Source organism: Myotis nattereri (genome assembly GCF_964212035.1).
Source record: "Myotis nattereri genome assembly, chromosome: 1".
NCBI lineage: Eukaryota > Metazoa > Chordata > Mammalia > Chiroptera > Vespertilionidae > Myotis > Myotis nattereri.
In genome coordinates, this window is record NC_138075.1 from 56,592,773 (window position 1) to 56,610,525 (window position 17,753).

General features: G+C 39.1%; 1 protein-coding gene across 1 annotated transcript in view; it reads left to right on the plus strand.

Moving 5' to 3' along the window:
* Positions 1-17,753, plus strand: part of WDR72 (WD repeat domain 72) — a gene marked incomplete at its 5' end in the record, with an annotated part of 183,946 nt that overhangs the window by 78,770 nt on the left and 87,423 nt on the right. The window contains 3 exons of the mRNA XM_081108857.1: positions 9,677-10,494; positions 13,426-13,517; positions 17,496-17,575. Of these exons, the coding sequence (XP_080964983.1) occupies positions 9,677-10,494; positions 13,426-13,517; positions 17,496-17,575 (990 nt within the window). The remainder of the gene's footprint in view (positions 1-9,676; positions 10,495-13,425; positions 13,518-17,495; positions 17,576-17,753) is intronic.

The window sequence follows — 17,753 nt, forward strand, 5'->3', positions numbered from 1 at the left end:
GAGACTTGAAAATTATTTGCAATATATTCAATACAGGATTAATATTTTTACATACAAAAGGGCTCATACAAATTGATAAGGAAAATATAAATAGGAAAATAGGAAAGTGAGCAAAGATTCATACTTAAATATCACAGAAAAATACAAATAATCATTAAGGTGTTCTCACTAAAATAGCATCAATGCAAATTTTCTATTATCAGATTAATAAATATTTTTAAAATGCTGAACTCTTTAATGGTATAACAAAATGACATATAGATTCACGCTTGGTTGAAGTGTGTTTTGAAACAACCTTGGTGGAGCACATTCTAACAATTGAACCAACATTTTAAAAGTTTCACCTTGAAATTCTATTTCAAAGAATTTTTAAGAGAACCAGGAAAGTGGTCTATGATTTTAGGCACAGGTGTGTTCAGAGAAGGGATAGAAAATAGTGGTTTCATTTGTGACTATGGAGAAATGGCTTATTTATAGAACACTTTTGTTCTTTTCCAAATTACCCCAGCCTCTGCATCAATAAGATTTTGAAGAGACATAGTTCAAATTCAAGGCAATGATATCTGAATATATCAGGAGCCAAGGGTGGGGGCAGCCTGAGTGAAGCTCTGGGCAGATCGGAGCCCCCTGACCAAAGCAATCTGTTACGGAGCAGGTTGACTCTTGACTGACCCTGTAATTAGGTGCTTAAATGGGCTAGTGTTGTGAGACACTTATTTCTCACTTAGGCGACAGTTTTTTAAGTGAATTTCTCTGGTCACACAGAGGTTAGAAATGGGTTTACGGAAAAGTGCAGAACTAACACCAAAGGCCGAATTCCAAGTTACTGTAAACAAAAGTGAACTTGATAATGATTTTAAAAAATGTGCCCAGTTTTATTTGTGTGTTTTTTTTCAAGAAGACCTGGAATAACATCTTCAATCACTATCTTTCAGTACTTTATAGTTACTAGAGAAAGCCATGAACTCAGTACATTTACCCTCAATGGTTATGTGACTCAGCTTATCTAGCACTTTTAGGCTCAATAAAGTATTTTGTAAAAATCCTCATACTCTATGTAATCTTACCAGAACAAATTTTGCTGATGTCATGCACTGAGATTGAGGCAGGCTCAGCTTTTTAGAGATTGCAGACAATGAAAATAAGGATACTTATACATATGATGATGACAGAAGGTAAATGTTGGGGGAAAAACATGTCAGGAGACATCCAAGGAAAAAGCAAGGTTACAGTTAGAAGGGGGCATTAGAAAAGGTTTATGAGGTCAAGTCAATTGGGGGAAATGAGCTTTCTTTCTTTTTTTAAAATAGATTTTTATTGATTTCAGAGAGGAATGGGAGAGAGAGAAAGAGATAGAAACATCCATGATGAGAGAGAATCAATGATCGGCTGCCTCCTGCACACCCCCCACTGGGGATTGAGCCCACAACCTGGGCACATGCCTTTCACTGGAATTGAACCTGGGACTCTTCAGTCCGCAGGCCGACACTCTATCCACTGAGCCAAACCGGCTAGGGTGAAATGAGCTTTCTTTAAGGGTAGAATTTCTGTTGATGGTGTTAGGACATTCTCAATGTGAGAAGATACACTGAGGCAGAGAAATCAGAAAAGGCTGAGAGGCCAAGACAAACTATGAACAGCAGAGGAGCCAGGCAGCAGTGCCAAGTACTGATTGCAATTAGGAGAGGAGGCTGGGAAAGTATTCGAGTGAGAGGAACTAGCCAGCCGTGGGCAAACTACGGCCCGCGGGCCAGATCCGGCCCATTTGAAATGAATAAAACTAAAAAAAAAAAAGAAAAAAGTACCCTTTTATGTAGTGATGTTTACTTTGAATTTATATTAGTTCACACAAACACTCCATCCATGCTTTTGTTCCGGCCCTCCGGTCCAGTTTAAGAACCCATTGTGGCCCTCCAGTCAAAAAGTTTGCCCACCCCTGGGACTGTCAGCTGCATGCTGCAGGCACTCTGTCTTGCTCACCATTGAGTCTTTCACACATGGCACAGCAGCAGCATTTAGATGTTTAGTAAACATTGGATGGATGGAGGGATGGATGGAGGGATGAATGGCTGAATGATTGATAAAATGTTAAGGTGCGGACTTGGTGTGAGAGGCATTGAAGAAAGAGAGAACTTAAGAAGAGAGGAGGGAAGAATGCTATCCAGATTTAAGCCTGGTTCCCTGGGAGAATGCTGCCAGGCGTGTCAGGAGATGGAGTAGATTTTCTTAGCTACGAGGCTGGTGTGGCAGTAACCATGGTTTAATAAGCATGCTTTAGAGCACAAATAATACCTTCTTGGTAGTTACAAAATTTTATGACTTTTCAATACGTTTCCCTGTAATTTGGTGGAAAGCATTGGCAAACAGGAAACTGTGATGAGTAGACAATATCAAATCCTGATCACAAATCTATCTGTTGTACCAGTGACTGTCACTTTTCCTGACTTCCAGGGCCATGTTTAAATAAGCCTTTACCATGATGCAATGGAGTGGAAAGGTCATGGTTCCTGGTGACATTTTTCTGGCTTAGGAGAATCCTCTGTTGTCTGACTGGCAGGACAGGAAAGCCCTGCTGGTCTGGAAATTAGACCTGGGCATCTCTCTTCTACTCCGTATGGCACAGGGGACATCAGGCAGTCTCGGATCTGCCTTTAGGGAGCCCGCACGGTGGTGCTGAACTTTTCTCATCTCACCCCTGTCTAATGCTACAGTAAGAGATTGGACATACATAGCTTCAGAATTATTCCTAGCTTTTTGTTGGTGAGGTGAGAGTGAGGCCGAAGTTTACTCTTACTCCTTTTAGTCTTCAAGGGAAACAAACTGCTTTCATTAGTGTTGTTTTCCTGGTTGTGTAGGAGATATAAGGTCTTATGAGTTTTCTTAAATACTACTATTTGTAAAATAATTGATTTTATTAGTAGCCAAAAGAATCAGACGTGAATCCTGCTCTCAAGTAAGTCATACCAGAAGATATAGGCTATCATTCCTGGATTGAAGCTGCCTCCCTCTTTGGGGAAGATTAAATTTCACGCATGAAAATGTTCATGACTAAGGCTACAAGTGAATTGCTAAAGAGTTGAGAGAGGAAAGAGAGAATATGGGACTGGAGTGGGTGAAAATGCAAACCATAGGAGGTCGGACTTGGGCTAGAGCTTGAGACTAGGATGCTGTTAAGGTAACAAGTAGAGGCAAAGACTCACATGTGAGAATGACAAGCACGTAGGAGGGTCAGCTAGAGAAACCTGATCAAATGCCAGAAGAGGGTGGTAAACTTAGCCAGGAAAGAGAGAAAGGACTTGACTGGACACCAGAACTTGTCTAATGAATGAGGATGGGCCTTTATGTTAAAAAGGGAGGAGGATTTGGCTCTGATTTTATATGTAACCAGTTCATTAGTGAATATGTTCATGTAAGGATGACTCTTCCGTATATATCACAGTGAATATGCTCATTAAATAAATGCTTAGCTAATGAGGACTCCTTATATATCTTAGACGTGACAAATAAGAAATATTATTCCAGTCTTTGAAAACTTTGAGTGGATACTGTCATCTGAAGAATCAGAAAAAATAGGCTTGAAACACTGACTTGGTTATTTACATATAGGTAATTGTGAACAAGTTAGTTGTCTGTTCGTTATTTTCCCTTCATTAGAGGGGAGGGGATCAGATTAGATCATTTTTAAACTCTTCTTGCTCTAGCATAACTAAATATGTAAAATGTTTTTGTAGCTATTATCTATGATTTCTCACTTAGTATTTAAATATTTGTACTAGGTATTGTACAAAGTCACAAAAGTGAGATGATGAAGGTAGTTTTAAGCAACAGTTTTACCACATGTGTTTTATGGTTGTGGTAGGTTGGGCAGGTGAAATCCTTTACAACTAATTCAGTGGGGGAATCCACTGTGTTTTCAGAAAGAAGTTTTATCAGAACATGGTGTGAGTGCATTTCTACCTCCAAAAGCAGGGGTTAAAACCAGCCAAGTTTAACAATTTTGTCTTTCTGAGACAGAACAGGAAGAGGTGCAAGCTGAACACCATAGAATGAAAGAAAAAAAATGAATAGTCCTCTCTATCTACCTATCTATCTATCTGTATATATATATATATATATATATATATATATATATATATATTCAGACCTATTACATTTTTCCTATAAACTTCTGAGCCTTTTGTTGTTCCTTGTTATATGTATATTGCCTTGTTGAGAGTTTGTATTTTGTCTTGTTAACTTCAGTTTTACTGGTCATTTATTCTTGAATCTTGTGGGGAGTAGAGAAGTAATGTCTATCCACTGGCCATCTGGGATTCTACTTGCTGACTTTCTGATTCAGAAGCTTTTCCCAAAGTATGTGCACTCCACAGCTCAGCTCTGTGTGCCTCTTCCTCCTGGCCACCTGTTGTTCATAGCATTCACATGTAGCTATGTCAGTACCCATTTCCTCCCCAGCCTCACCAACGGTCAGAGGTTGGAGTGGAAGGCTGTCCTTTCCTGCTCCTCATGAGCTCTCAAGATTGTAAAGGCATCCTCTCCTGCCTCAACCTGGAACTTCAGAGTAGGACTCAAAGTGATGTGATACTAAGCAAAATACCAGCACCTTCTCTAAGAGCCTGAACAGCACATTTTGGGTAATTATCTATAAGGCAATCAGAGAGCATTCTATATATAACATGTGAACCAATACAATTTATATTTAACCCTTACATTACAATTTTTCTAAATTAAACTTATTGGCTGAAACCGGTTTGGCTCAGTGGATAGAGTGTCGGCCTGCGAACTGAAGGGTCCCAGGTTCGATTCCGGTCAAGGGCATGTACCTGGGTTGCGGGCACATCCCCAGTGGGAGATGTGCAGGAGGCAGCTGATCGATGTTTCTCTCTCATTGATGTTTCTAACTCTCTATCTCTCTCCCTTCCTTTCTGTGAAAAATCAATAAAATATATTTTTTTAAAAAAAATTAATTAATTAAACTTATTGGAGTGACATCTACACTAATAAAAGACAAACATGCAAATTGACCGTACCTTCCCTATGCCTTAAACCACACCCACCAATCAGAGCAACTGTATGCAAATTAACCCAACCAAGATGGCGGCCGGCAGCCACGGAGCTGGAGCGATCAGGAGGCTTGGTTGCCCCAATGATGGAGGAAGCCAAGCTTCCCACCTGCCGTGGCCCGGCTCTGAGCTCCACTCAAAGCAACAAAGTTTCAATCATAGAAGGTAAATAAACCCCAGATACCTGCTTTCAGCCAGTGTGGCCACGGAGCTGGAGCAAGCAGGAGGCTTCCCTCCTGCCCACCCTGGCCAGCTCTGAGCTCCTCTCAAGGCTACAAAACTTCAATTATAGAAGGTAAATAAATCCCAGAATAAAAAAAAAAGAAAAAAAGGAGAGGCTGGGAGCTTCCGTCGCCGGGGGGCTTGGCCAGCCTGAAAATGGCCCTCAGCCCTTCACCCAGACTGGCCAGGCACCCCAGTGGGGACCCCCCACCCTAAAGGGGGTGTGGCCAGCCTTAAAACAGCCATCAGCCCCTCACCCAGGCTGGCCAAACCTTCATGGGGTGAGGGTCCCCACTCGGGGGGGGGCTTGACCAGCCTGAAAACAGCCATCATCCCCTCACCCAGGCTGGCCAGGCACCCCAGTGGGGACCCCCACCCTGAAGGGGATGTGACCAGCTGCAAACAGCCATCATCCCCTCACCCAGGCTGGCCAGGCACCCTAGTGGGGACCCCCACCCTGAAGGGGTGTGACCAGCCTGCAAACACCCATATGCCCCTCATCCAGGCTGGCCAGACACCCCAGCGGGACCCCCATCCTGATCCGGGACACCCTTCAGGGCAAACCAGCCAGCCCCCACCTGTGCACCAGGCCTCTATCCTATATAATAAAAGGGTAATATGCAAACTGACCCTAACAGCAAAACGACTGGGAATGACTGGTCACTATGACACACTGACCACCAGGGGGCAGACGCTCAATGCAGGAGCTGCCACTTGATGGTCAGTGCACTCCCACAGGGGGAGCTCTGCTCAGCCACAAGCCAGGCTGATGGCTCCCAGTACAGCGGTGGTGGTAGGAGCCTCTCCTGCCTCCTCAGCAGCGCTAAGGATGTCCGACTGCAGCTTAGGCCTGCTCCCCGCTGGCAAGTGGACATCCCCCGAGGACTCCTGGGCTGCCAGAGTGATGTCTGACTGCCAGCTTAGGCCCAATTCCCCAGGGAGCGGGCCTAAACCATCAGGTAGTCTTCCCCCAAGGGGTCCCATACTCTGAGAGAGCACAGGCCAGGCTGAGGACCCCCCCCCTCGAGTGCACAAATTTCTGTGCACCGGGCCTCTAGTTGGTTAATAAGAGTATAAGTCTCAAGTATTTGCAGTGACATACATTAAATGAAATACTTATATTCTTATATTTAATCATTTGTTCTAGACTTTTTTATTATAACTATATTGATGAATGTCTCTAAAATTCTTCCATTATATTGATGGTTTAGATATGTTTTATCATTGTAGAGGTAATATAATCATATTTATATTTTTGTAGAACATTATTCAGTCATGACTTAGCAGCGGGATACTATTAATAGAATTCTTGTCTGAGGAATATATTTTATATAGATATCATAAATATAAATAAGCATAAGATTTACTATACCCTTTTCTAGACATTAATAAATATTGTATATGCCCAATCTATAATAATACAAGCATAATATGCTAATTAGACTGGACATCCTTCTGGATGACCTTACGGACGAAGCCAGGACTGCGAGGGAAGCCCAGGTCCCAGGTGCCTGCTGCAGGCTGGAGGCTGGAGGAAGCCTGGGTCCCGGTAGCCTGCCAGCGACTGGAGGCAAGCCTGGGCCTGTGTGCCAGAGTGAAGCCGGTGTTGGCAGCCAGGGGAAGGAAGGCCTACTCTTGCACGAATTTCATGCATGGAGTCTCTAGTCTATCCTATATAATAAAAGGCTAATATGCAAATCGACCGAATGGTAGAATGACCGGTCACTATGACATGCACTGACCACCAGGAGGTAGACGCTCAATGCAGGAGGTGCCCCCTGGTTTTCAGTGTTCTCCCACAGGGGGAGTGCCACTCAGCCAGAAGACCTGAGCTGTGCTCATGGCTGGTGAGTGCAGTGGCGGTGGCGGAAGCCTCTCCCACCTCCATGGCAGTGCTAAGGATGTCTGACTGATGGCTTAGGTCCACTCGTGGGGAGTGGGCCTAAGCCATCAGTCAGACATCCCTAGAGAGCTCCTGGACTGCGAGAGGGAGCAGGTCAGGCTGAGGGACCCCCCCCCCCCCACAACTGAGTGCACAAATTTTTTTCACCGGGCCTCTAGTAATACAGCATATAAGAACTTAAGAATTAATATTATGGGCATTTATAGTTATTCTTTGTTACTTATGTCAAAATAATGGTAAATACTCTTTTCAAAGTTGTTTGATGACATGACTTTAACAATACACTCACTGCTTTTTAAAAGAAAAAAAAATCAGTGATGACAACTAGAGTTATAATATTTCATCATTTTAGTATAATAAAATATAATAATGTTTTATATTTATAACTTAATAGAATTATTTCCAAATGGGAAACAATGCTATAGTGTGCTAGATAAATTTGGAGTAGCATTTATGATCCGAAAAGAATGTGAAATGTCCAGTTGCTCCTGAGGCTTATGGGACCATATTTCAGGACAGATGTGTTTATAGCAGTGCCATGGGCCTCCTGTGGCTGTGTGGACCACCAAATAAGAAGATGAAACCCAACCAAGCAAGGTGTGGTGTTTCTAGAGTCATTGCTATGGTTTTCATTGGCTCAGTAATTGCGGAGGGTCAGCTACTACAGCCAGAGAAGGTGATAGCTTTAGGAAAGTAGAAGTTTATGGGAGAGCTAAATGCATGGCTTATGTGTTTCTTATATGCATTAGACATTGCATAATAAGATAATGTAAGAAACTCTTTTTACTAAATGAATAGGTAATGAATGGTATTACTATCTTAATTTCACTTCTTGATTACTACTGGTTATAAACATTTTTCACATGTTCATTTTAATGTGAATTGCTATTGATGCCATTTGTCCATTTTCAGTGTGTATAGTGTTTATTTTTAGTTTTCAGAAATTATTTATTAATAATTATACTAACCCTTACACTATCTTACTGGTAGAAAAAATGTGTTTTTGTCCAAGTAATAGGATTGTATAAAACCAAAACCCATTCTGGACTTTTATCTTTGAAATTTTTTAATGATTTGTTTTTCAAATTTTCTTTTTTATGATTATAAACTAAATGTCATCAGTGGAAAAAAAGAAATCCAAAACCTAAATTTGAAAAACCTTAACATATAGAGATTATTTTAACTTCACTTTCTAATTAAGTTATTAACATTTTAGTGCATGTCCTTCATGAATATAAATGTACATATTATATGTATAAATTTATATATGTCAATACGTAAATATATCAGTACATTCATAAACACATGGCTTTATTAGAAGGGTATTACTTCTCTGCCTTATAGAACACATTTTTCCCAGTAAATATAGTTTTACACCATTATTTCAAAGTATTTGAATGGTATGTTATTATATACATATGCTAATTATTTATTCAAAAAATATTTATTATGACACTAATAGTGGCCCAGCTGGCATGGTGAAGTGGTTGAGTGTCAACATATGAACCAGGAGGTCATGTTTGATTCCTGGTCAGGGCACATGCCCGGATTGTGGGCTCGATCCCCAGTGTGGGCCATGCAGGAGGCAGCCCTCTCCCTCTACCTTCCTCTCTGAAATCAATTGATGTTTCTATTTCCCACTCCCTCTACCTTCCTCTCTGAAATCAGTTTTCTTTAAAATACCCTAATAATGCTGTCGAGGAGCACTGGGAATAAAGCAACATACAAAACTCCTACAAAGGTGAAGTTGGAATGCTATTGGAGAAAATGTACAGTAAACAAATAAATATTGTATATAATATAAGTACTAGGAAGGAAAAAAGGAAGATGATAGAAAGTAGTAGGTTGGCATGAGGGGATGAGGTACTTTAGGAAGGCCTTTTCAAGGAGCAGGAACCTCACTGAAGTATGGGATCCCCCATGCCAATATTTAGGGCAAAATCATTTTAGGCAGAGAAAGAACAAGGTGTACCTTTAAAAAAAATAAAAACAATTTGACATTGATTAACATTTAGATTACCTCCAGCTATTTAAAAATTTAAATAAAATGTTAAACAAGTTTGGAGAGACCATTCTTCTTAAAGATTTTCTAAATTTTTACATGTATTCTAACTGTTCTCCTTAATTTTCAAACTTATTTTTCCACTGTTGTATGTCTTCATAACCATACTGATAGGAAGATGTGAAAGTGTATATGAAAGGATGTCAATCTAATGCCATTATATTCCATGGGTTCTAATTTATATTTTTTAAAAGAAAAACAAAAGTTTAAGAAAGAAAAAAATGGTGTAAGTATATTAGAATATAGAATGTTTAGAGGGGAATTTTTATAAGTAATACAAAATAATCAAAATGACTTGCCATTACTTGTACTGCTACTTAATACTTTCTGTTTATGCCATTTTAACCCCATGGGACTTTTAGTAAAATCACTTAAGAATAAGGACTTCAACACATAAAGTTTTGTGTTTCTTTCAATCTCCTTCAGGTTGCTGATGTCAAGTCTTTCTCAGGTCCTTTTAATGTCCTGCCTGTGAAGACAAAATGGAGTAACATTGGCTTTCATATCCTTCTGTTTGACTTGGAAAACCTTGTTGAACTTCTGCTGTCAACGCCAGCCTGCGACAATGACCCTTCCAATTCATTCTATGGCAGTGAGATCCTGAGAAGAGCCAAAAGTACAGTTGAGAAGAAAACATTGACGCTGAAAAGAAATAAAACTGCCTGTGGTTCTCTCTCAGCAGAGGCACAAGCCAAGCCTGTGAGTGAAGCCCCAGAACAAGGAGATAATTCCATCGTGGTCTTAGAAGAATATGATGGAATTAAAAGGCAGAAGAAAATGAAGAGCTCCAAAAAGACACACCCTAAGCCATCAAGAAAATTTGATGCCAACCTCATAATAGATGCAGCCAAATTGCTCCTATCTTGCCTTTTGCCGTGGGGAGTGGATAAAGAATTAGATAACCTCTGCATTAAGCATCTCAATATTTTGAAGCTTCAGGGTCCCGTGTCTTTAGGACTTGCTTCAAATGAAGATCACTTCTCACTGATGCTGCCAGGTTGGGATTTATGCAATGCCGAAGTGAAGAAAGACTACTCAAAAGTCAATTTGTTTTCCAGAAAAGTGTTGGAATTGTCAAACAAATACACATCCACTCTTTCAAATCAAGCTGGGATGCCAAGAGGGCTGGAAAATAATTGTGACGCTTTGCATGAGTCAAACACTATAATTTATTTATTGAGAAGACTATTTTTAGTTAACAAATTAGTTAACATGCCTGTAGACTTGGCATATGGAATTGATAGGTAAGGCATTCCTAGAGATTTTGACTATTCTTATTTGGGATATTTTAAAAATTATCATTATTTGTTGTATTCAACTCTTTAGCCTTTCTCCTTCTTTTCTTCATTTACACGAAGAATGAATATGCAACAACTCCTTTAGCTCCAAACACATTTAAAAAAACCTTTCTTTTAATTTTTGGGTTTGGAGGATAATTTGAGCAATAAATTTGTTTTAAAATATATTTGTTCAACAAATAACCTTTGTTCTCATAATATGTGCCAGGAAAATCAGAGTGCTAGATGCTGAATGATTCAATAAATAGATGATATATACTTACATACATACAAACAACCTTGAAATACATTGCTGTTGCTATGAATTAAATATGAACAAAGAACATTTAAGTAATCGCCTATAATGACATGTTTTATATATCACTAGAGGCCCGATGCACAAAATTTGTGCAAGGGGTTTGGCTCTGGCCCCCACCTGCTGTCGCAGCCAGGGGCCTCTGCCGTGGCCCCCACCCGCTATGGCTTTGTCCAGAAGGAATGACGTCCAGAAGGATGTCTGGTCTAATTAGCATATTACACTTTTATTATTATAGATAAGGAGAGGAAAAATTTGAAAATTTAATTCCTCAAATCCCACCATTTAATGTATACTTTGGCATTTTAAAATAGAAGAGACCATCAGTAATTAATTTGTAGAAAGTACAGTTTAGTAATAATAACTGTTGGGTTTTTTTAGTGCTTCGTATCTGCTGGTCACCATGGAAGCCCTTTACATACATGATTTTATTTAGAATTCACAGCAAGCTGTGCTATAGGCCCTATTATTTTGCTCATTGTATAGGTGATGACATTAAGGCTTATGAAGAGAAGATACCAACCCCAAGATTAATTCAGCTTCTTGGAGTCTGATTCAAGGCTGAGTACCAGTCTCATTCCAAAGCCTGATTAATCACTCACTTTGACTCTGAATGTCTACCCTCTCCCACTGCTAAAATGCAATGCAGTTTTTCATAGTCTGATATTAGAAGATTTAATTCAATCATCAGCCTATAGGGGAAATAAACATAAATTTCTCATTTGGGTATGAGCTCATTTAAATGATAAAAATAATGCACCTGAAATACATAGAAAACATTGAAGTAAAATAAAATAAAATAAACTAGAAAAAAACATTTGTAATACAGGTGTTTTAGGTGGTCTGTGTAAAGAGAATAATTAGTGTGAGATAAAACCATCTAGGAAGCCGTTCCAGAAGAGATGCTGTTTGATCTACCCAGTACGTGGTGGTAAATGGTCCTTGACATTTATGTTCTTTGATAAGAGCTCAATTCAACAAATACCTGTGCCAGGCACTGTATAATGGCCAGAGTTCCTGCCCTCAGTGGACTTACAGTCTGGTAGCAAAGCAAGTCCCTATGGATTATGCAGAATTCAGTATTATACTTCCTTCCATTATAATGCTTTTGTGCTACTGGGTTTTCCATGTTCTGTTCATAGCCCTAACAATGAGAAAACAGATCGGTAAATTTTAGTTCTTTACTATCCTCTATTTCTTCTACTTATTTATTTATTTTTAAAAATTCAGATAGGCTTCATTTACTTTTCTTTCTATTACTAAGAAAATTACATAGTACCTAAAGTCTGGTTAAAAATAAAATGCAGGCAGCCAGGAGCCCGAAAACCCAGGAATTCATCCTGATTTTATTGTTAACTAGCCATGTGCCTTTGTACTAGCCACTTAACCCTCTGGGCCTTGCTTTCCCCATTTTAAAATGAGGCGGGTGGGATAGGTGATCGTTAAGGTTTCTTCAAAGTATTAAAAACTTGGGCTGCTACAAAAGTATATTTGTTTGCCTAATTGTGATCCCACAGAGCAGGTGAGGGACTTAGTTATTGTTTGTCAGAGATGTTTATTCTGAGTTTGTTTCTGATTACCAAGTACAGAGTACAGGATGTGCCTCAAGCCCACTGGGGGAGATGATAGACTGGCACTAGGCCTTCCCTTAAAATCGGTAGCACAGCCCTGGACAAGTGGCTAAGGTGGAGCATCATCCCATACACTGAAAGGTTGTGAGTTTGATCCCCGGCCAGCACATGTACAGGAGGCAGCTGATCCATGTTTCTCTCTATCTCTCTCTCTAAAATCAATTTAAAAAGCCATATCCTCAGGTAAAGATTAAAAAAAAAATTGTTAGCACACATTAGCAAATTCTTTATAGAATTCTTAATTTAAACATTATCCAATGGAGGTGTCAGGATTAGAGACTGCTACCCTCAATCAGTCGCTTCAGATTTGATATTTTGTTAGAGACTGCATGTCCTTTGTCAGGAAATCAAAATAATGTGCATTAGATGTGTCACCAGATCCTTCCAACAAGTTTGACCATTTCACTAACATTTCCCTGTGGTTGTGAAGGTTGAGAAGTCCTTGTCTGCTTAACAATCGGGTGCATGATGTAGCTGGATTTTAAGGAAACAGCTAACTGCCTCTGAGCACACACTTGGGCAGTCTCTGAAAGCTGCTGAGTCACCGCATTGGAGCACAGCCTGCCTTCCTCACATCCCCACGGCACCTGGGGAGAAATCTTTGGCTGATGTCAACATAGTAGGATTAAAAATAAATGTTTATTTTGCATTAGCCACAAATTGCAAGACCTAAATTAGCAAGACCCCTTCTGTAAAAGTAGATCACAAGACAATACTAATAAACTAAAATTCAGAATTCAATTGGGATTAAGGTGTTAGGTAGGAGAAATATGAGGGAATACGATTCATCAAAGAGATTAATGTGTAAGACATTGCTAAAAATAATTTGTGTTCACTTCCCAAATTTGTTAAATTGGTCATACAGTCATATGTTTCATTTATTTAATCTATTTTTCAAAATATTTTTATATATTTACAATAATATACTTTAAATCTTTTTTTTTTTAATAGCTCTTTCAAAATGGATTCTGTGCATAACAAAGTGAAAAGTCCTGGGAATGATATTTTGCATATTTCAAGCTTCTACAGTTACTTACGAAATGGTAAAGTTACAAATATAGTCTGTTTTGTTTTTATTTCTATGACATAAAATAACTAGTATTTCTATAACTGAATAGCACTCTACAATTTAGAATAAGCAATGTGTCTTCATTATATTATTTAGTCTACATTTCACATGGTTATATTTTTGTATTCTGCCAATATTGAAATATATGTGAACATTTTTAAAAGTATATCTTTTTTTTAAAATTAGCCTTATGCATGTCTTCTTTTTAAAATACTATTGTATTTTTTTATTGATTTCAGAGAGTAAGGGAGAGGGAGAGAGAGATAGAAACATCAATGATGAGAGAGAATCATTGATTGGCTGCCTCCTGCATGCCCCCTACTGGGGATCAAGCCCGCAACCTGGGCATGTGCCCTTGACTGGAATCAAACTCGGGACCCTTCAGTCCAAAGGCCGACGCTCTATCCACTGAGCAAACCAGCTAGGGCACATCAATATCTTTATTACCACATAAGTGATTATTACACTAGAGAATGTTAGAGCTATTTCAGAAGTCATATAATGGTCCTTGAAATCTGTGACAGTCTTGTTCTTTAGATTCATCCAAAAACCTGCTTCTTCACATCTTTGACATCTCAGTAAGTGGCAATTCTATCCTTCCAGTTGTTAAGGCCAAAAACTTTGAGGCCATTTTGATGTTTCCCTTGTCTCACACTCCAGATCTAATCTTTTAGTAATCACCTTGGTTCTACCTTCAGAATATATCCCAGGTTTTGACTGCTTCTCTCCACTACAGAACCACCCTTCGTGATCCTTAATCACCTCTTGCCTTGATGACTACAGAGGCCTCCTAACCACCCCTCTGCTCCTATTTTTCATTCCTACATTCTATTCCCAACCAGGCAACCAGAGTGACCTATCAGAAACAAAGTCAGAACCTCATGTTTCTGCTTAAAAACCTTTCAGTGGCTTCTGTGTCACTGTGAATAAAAGCCACAGTGTTTAGGATAACTCACAAGACCCTATATATAGAAAAACCTATATAACCTGGCTTTTCTGCCTACATCATTGCTCACACTCCCAACTGACCTCATCTCTTTATACTCATTTCCTGCTTCCCATAGTCCAGCTACACTGGTCTTTTTACTCAGACCCAAACATGACAGGCAGGTCTAAGGGCCTTTGTATTGGCTGTTTCCTCTGCCTGGAATTCTTTCCCCAGATTCCAGAGGTCAGTCTGCTGCCCCTCACCTCCACCACACATCCTTCAGTTCTTGCTCAAATGCCATTTCATTGAAGGTGTCATCCTTTCTCCAAGCAACTCTACCCCTTTCCCTGTTTTACTGTTTTCCACAATCCTTTTCACTACCTGACATACTATATATCATTTTTTAAATTTGTCATCCATATCTGGCTAGTAAAATGTAAGTTCCATAGGTTTTCCTTTTCTTTTTGTGACAGCTTTATGCACTGCTATGTTCCCAGTTCCTAGAGCAATGCCTGCAAAGAATTAGGTAAATATGCTTGAATTAATGGATGAATAGTTAAAAGGACAGTGGTTTTGGAGATAGCTAAGGTTCAAGATCCAGTTCTGCCACTTACTGTTTCTGTAACTTTACTTCTTCAAAAGCTGTATTTACTGCATTTGTAAAGTTGGAATAATAGTGTGCATGTTGCCTCCAAAGTCATATAGTATATTATTGCTACATTGGAATGGCCTGAACAGCAACACATGCGGACCCTCATAGGGCTACTGAAAAGAATATTTGGGATATTTTAGAGTGGGAGTTTATTAATAGCTTCAGTTACTGAGTGACTGGTATTTTGAAAGAATTATGCTAATAATTTTGCATATATTATCTCAATTAATATATAAAGGACACTATATAGTAGAAGGAACTATCTCTGTTTTACCCTTAGAGAAACTGGAGGTCAGGGAACTTAGATGACTTACTTATCGTCATAAGCACAGGGGCCAGATTCTAGTCCAACTCTGTCTGATTCCAAATCCCTTGCTCTTTCCAGTATGTCAGGCCACTTCTCACATCTAAGGTTACTAGTAATGTTCTCCCTATATGGCCCCATTCTGGGTTGCCTATTTTTTTCCTTCGGTAGTGGTTCTTGTTAGGGTATTTATTCTTGTTTTCATTTTTTTTATTAGACTAGGAAATGGATTAGAATTTGAGGCATAACATAGGTGGTTTCTGCAGAGACCAAGAGACTTGCTAACCAGAGCCAGGGAGCCCCAGACTTTCCTGTGGCTGCCGAAACAACACAGCCCGAGCAACTAGTGCTATTTCTGATGCATCCCTGATGTTTGGAGTTGGCCTTTATAGCATTTACAACCCAGTTAGGTAATAAGGAAATGTTGTTGTGTGTCTTAATAATTGAAAGATGAAAGGTAGAGGGAAAGGAGGGATTTTCTTCGTGTTATTAATTCTATAATCAACGCCTGAAGAATACAGTTACACTGTGGCACTCATTCTAAAGGGTTGATAGGAACCAATACCCACTTCTGTCAGCAAGAATGGTGACTAGGTAATAGTGGTAAACCTGGGATGTTTTCTTTTTATCTATCCCCCTTCAGTTGCAATTAATTCTTTAACTCACTGACATTGCCAAGAAAAGTTGGCTCTCATTTCCACCTCATATTAAAATTTAATGTCACATTAAAGTGCACTGTGAAGTACCCCCTGATGCCAGTAAGCAGTTACAGTTGAGACCAATACTTCGCTTTGATGGTAGAGTCACAAGGTCAACAAAAGGAGAGAGATCAAAAAAGTGTCCTCTTACCTGCTGTGCTCATGAAGAAATGGAAAATATGACTTCAAAATCATAGTGCTCTCTCTACTTGCATGTTTTATGCCCTGATCTTGGTCATTTCAAATTCACATTATATGTTCCATCAGGAAAAATAATAATATTAATGAGTTATAAGTTTCTTATGTATATATTTCTTTCATGTTCTCAATTTATATTTTATTTAATACCTTCTAGCACATTTCCCTTGATCACCGATGTAATGCACACATACATATATGTATTAATATTTAAAATGGTGATTTAATGAAATACATGTTAGACTAGTACTAATTTTAAAAGTTGATAGCAGGATTTCAGACCTATATAATACATTTATTTAAATAGACAATCATAGTCATTTTTCTCTTCAGCGCAAGCCCTCGTTGTTTTTATCTCATTCAGGGATCTGGTACCTAGATAATATATTTTACCCTTCAGAAAGCCTTAATTCATCGATTTTTCACTTAGATGATAATATGTACATTTTCAATTAATGAAAAGGTACTTATTAAGTGCTTTTTGTGTAGGAAACTGCTGGACACTCTATAGATCAATTTAAATAAACCAAGCCCTAGCTCACTCTTAAAATTTCACACTGAACATTAAGGCAAATGGATAGAAAGGAGACTCAAGAGGGCAGCCTTAAAAGAAACAATACATAACAAAATGAGGCAAATTAAAACCGAAGTGCTGTACCTATTGATCAGAGTAGCAGAGCTGGGTGAGGACAAATCAAGAGAAGTCTTTTATATGATTTCTGCATGATAGATGCAATGTACAATTTCAGGAACTGTTTGCATTAAGAAGGAATTATAAAATTTGGTGACCTGTTTGGGTGGGAATATTAGTAGTCATTGCATTTTGTTGGCAAAAAAGGGTACAAAGATGGGTTTAAGGTATAAAGATGAATTTGATTTAACAAAGATATGTATTAGTATAATTATTATAAATACATAAATTAATGAGTGGTTTTTGACTCTCACTGTACATGAAAATCATCTGAGGTACTTTTTCAGAGTATTAATGCCTGACCCACTGTCATCCTGAGACCTATTAAATCAGAATCTCTGTAAAGCTGACCCTGGGCTCCGGTGTTTATGAAAAAAAGTCTCCCCAAGTGATTCTACTGTCAGCAGCTGGAGTTGAGGACCATTGAGTGCATCCATTTTGAATACTTTCAATATATAAAATGTGTTCTGTATATTTCTAGGCAAGAATGAACCCCATCTACCTGAAGCTGACGTTTCTCTTTTGAAGCTAATTTCCTGTTGGAGAGACCAGTCTGTGCAGGTATGACACAGCTCATGTTCTTGATTATGGAAGACTTTATTGATGCTATGGTTCATGCAACCTCCCCTTTGCTTGAAAGTACGTGAGTAGGTATGCTTGTCCTCACCCAATGTCCTCCCAGGGCATTTCATTCAACGGGACTAATGCAGAGAATAATAATGAGGGGGAAAGTGGGAAA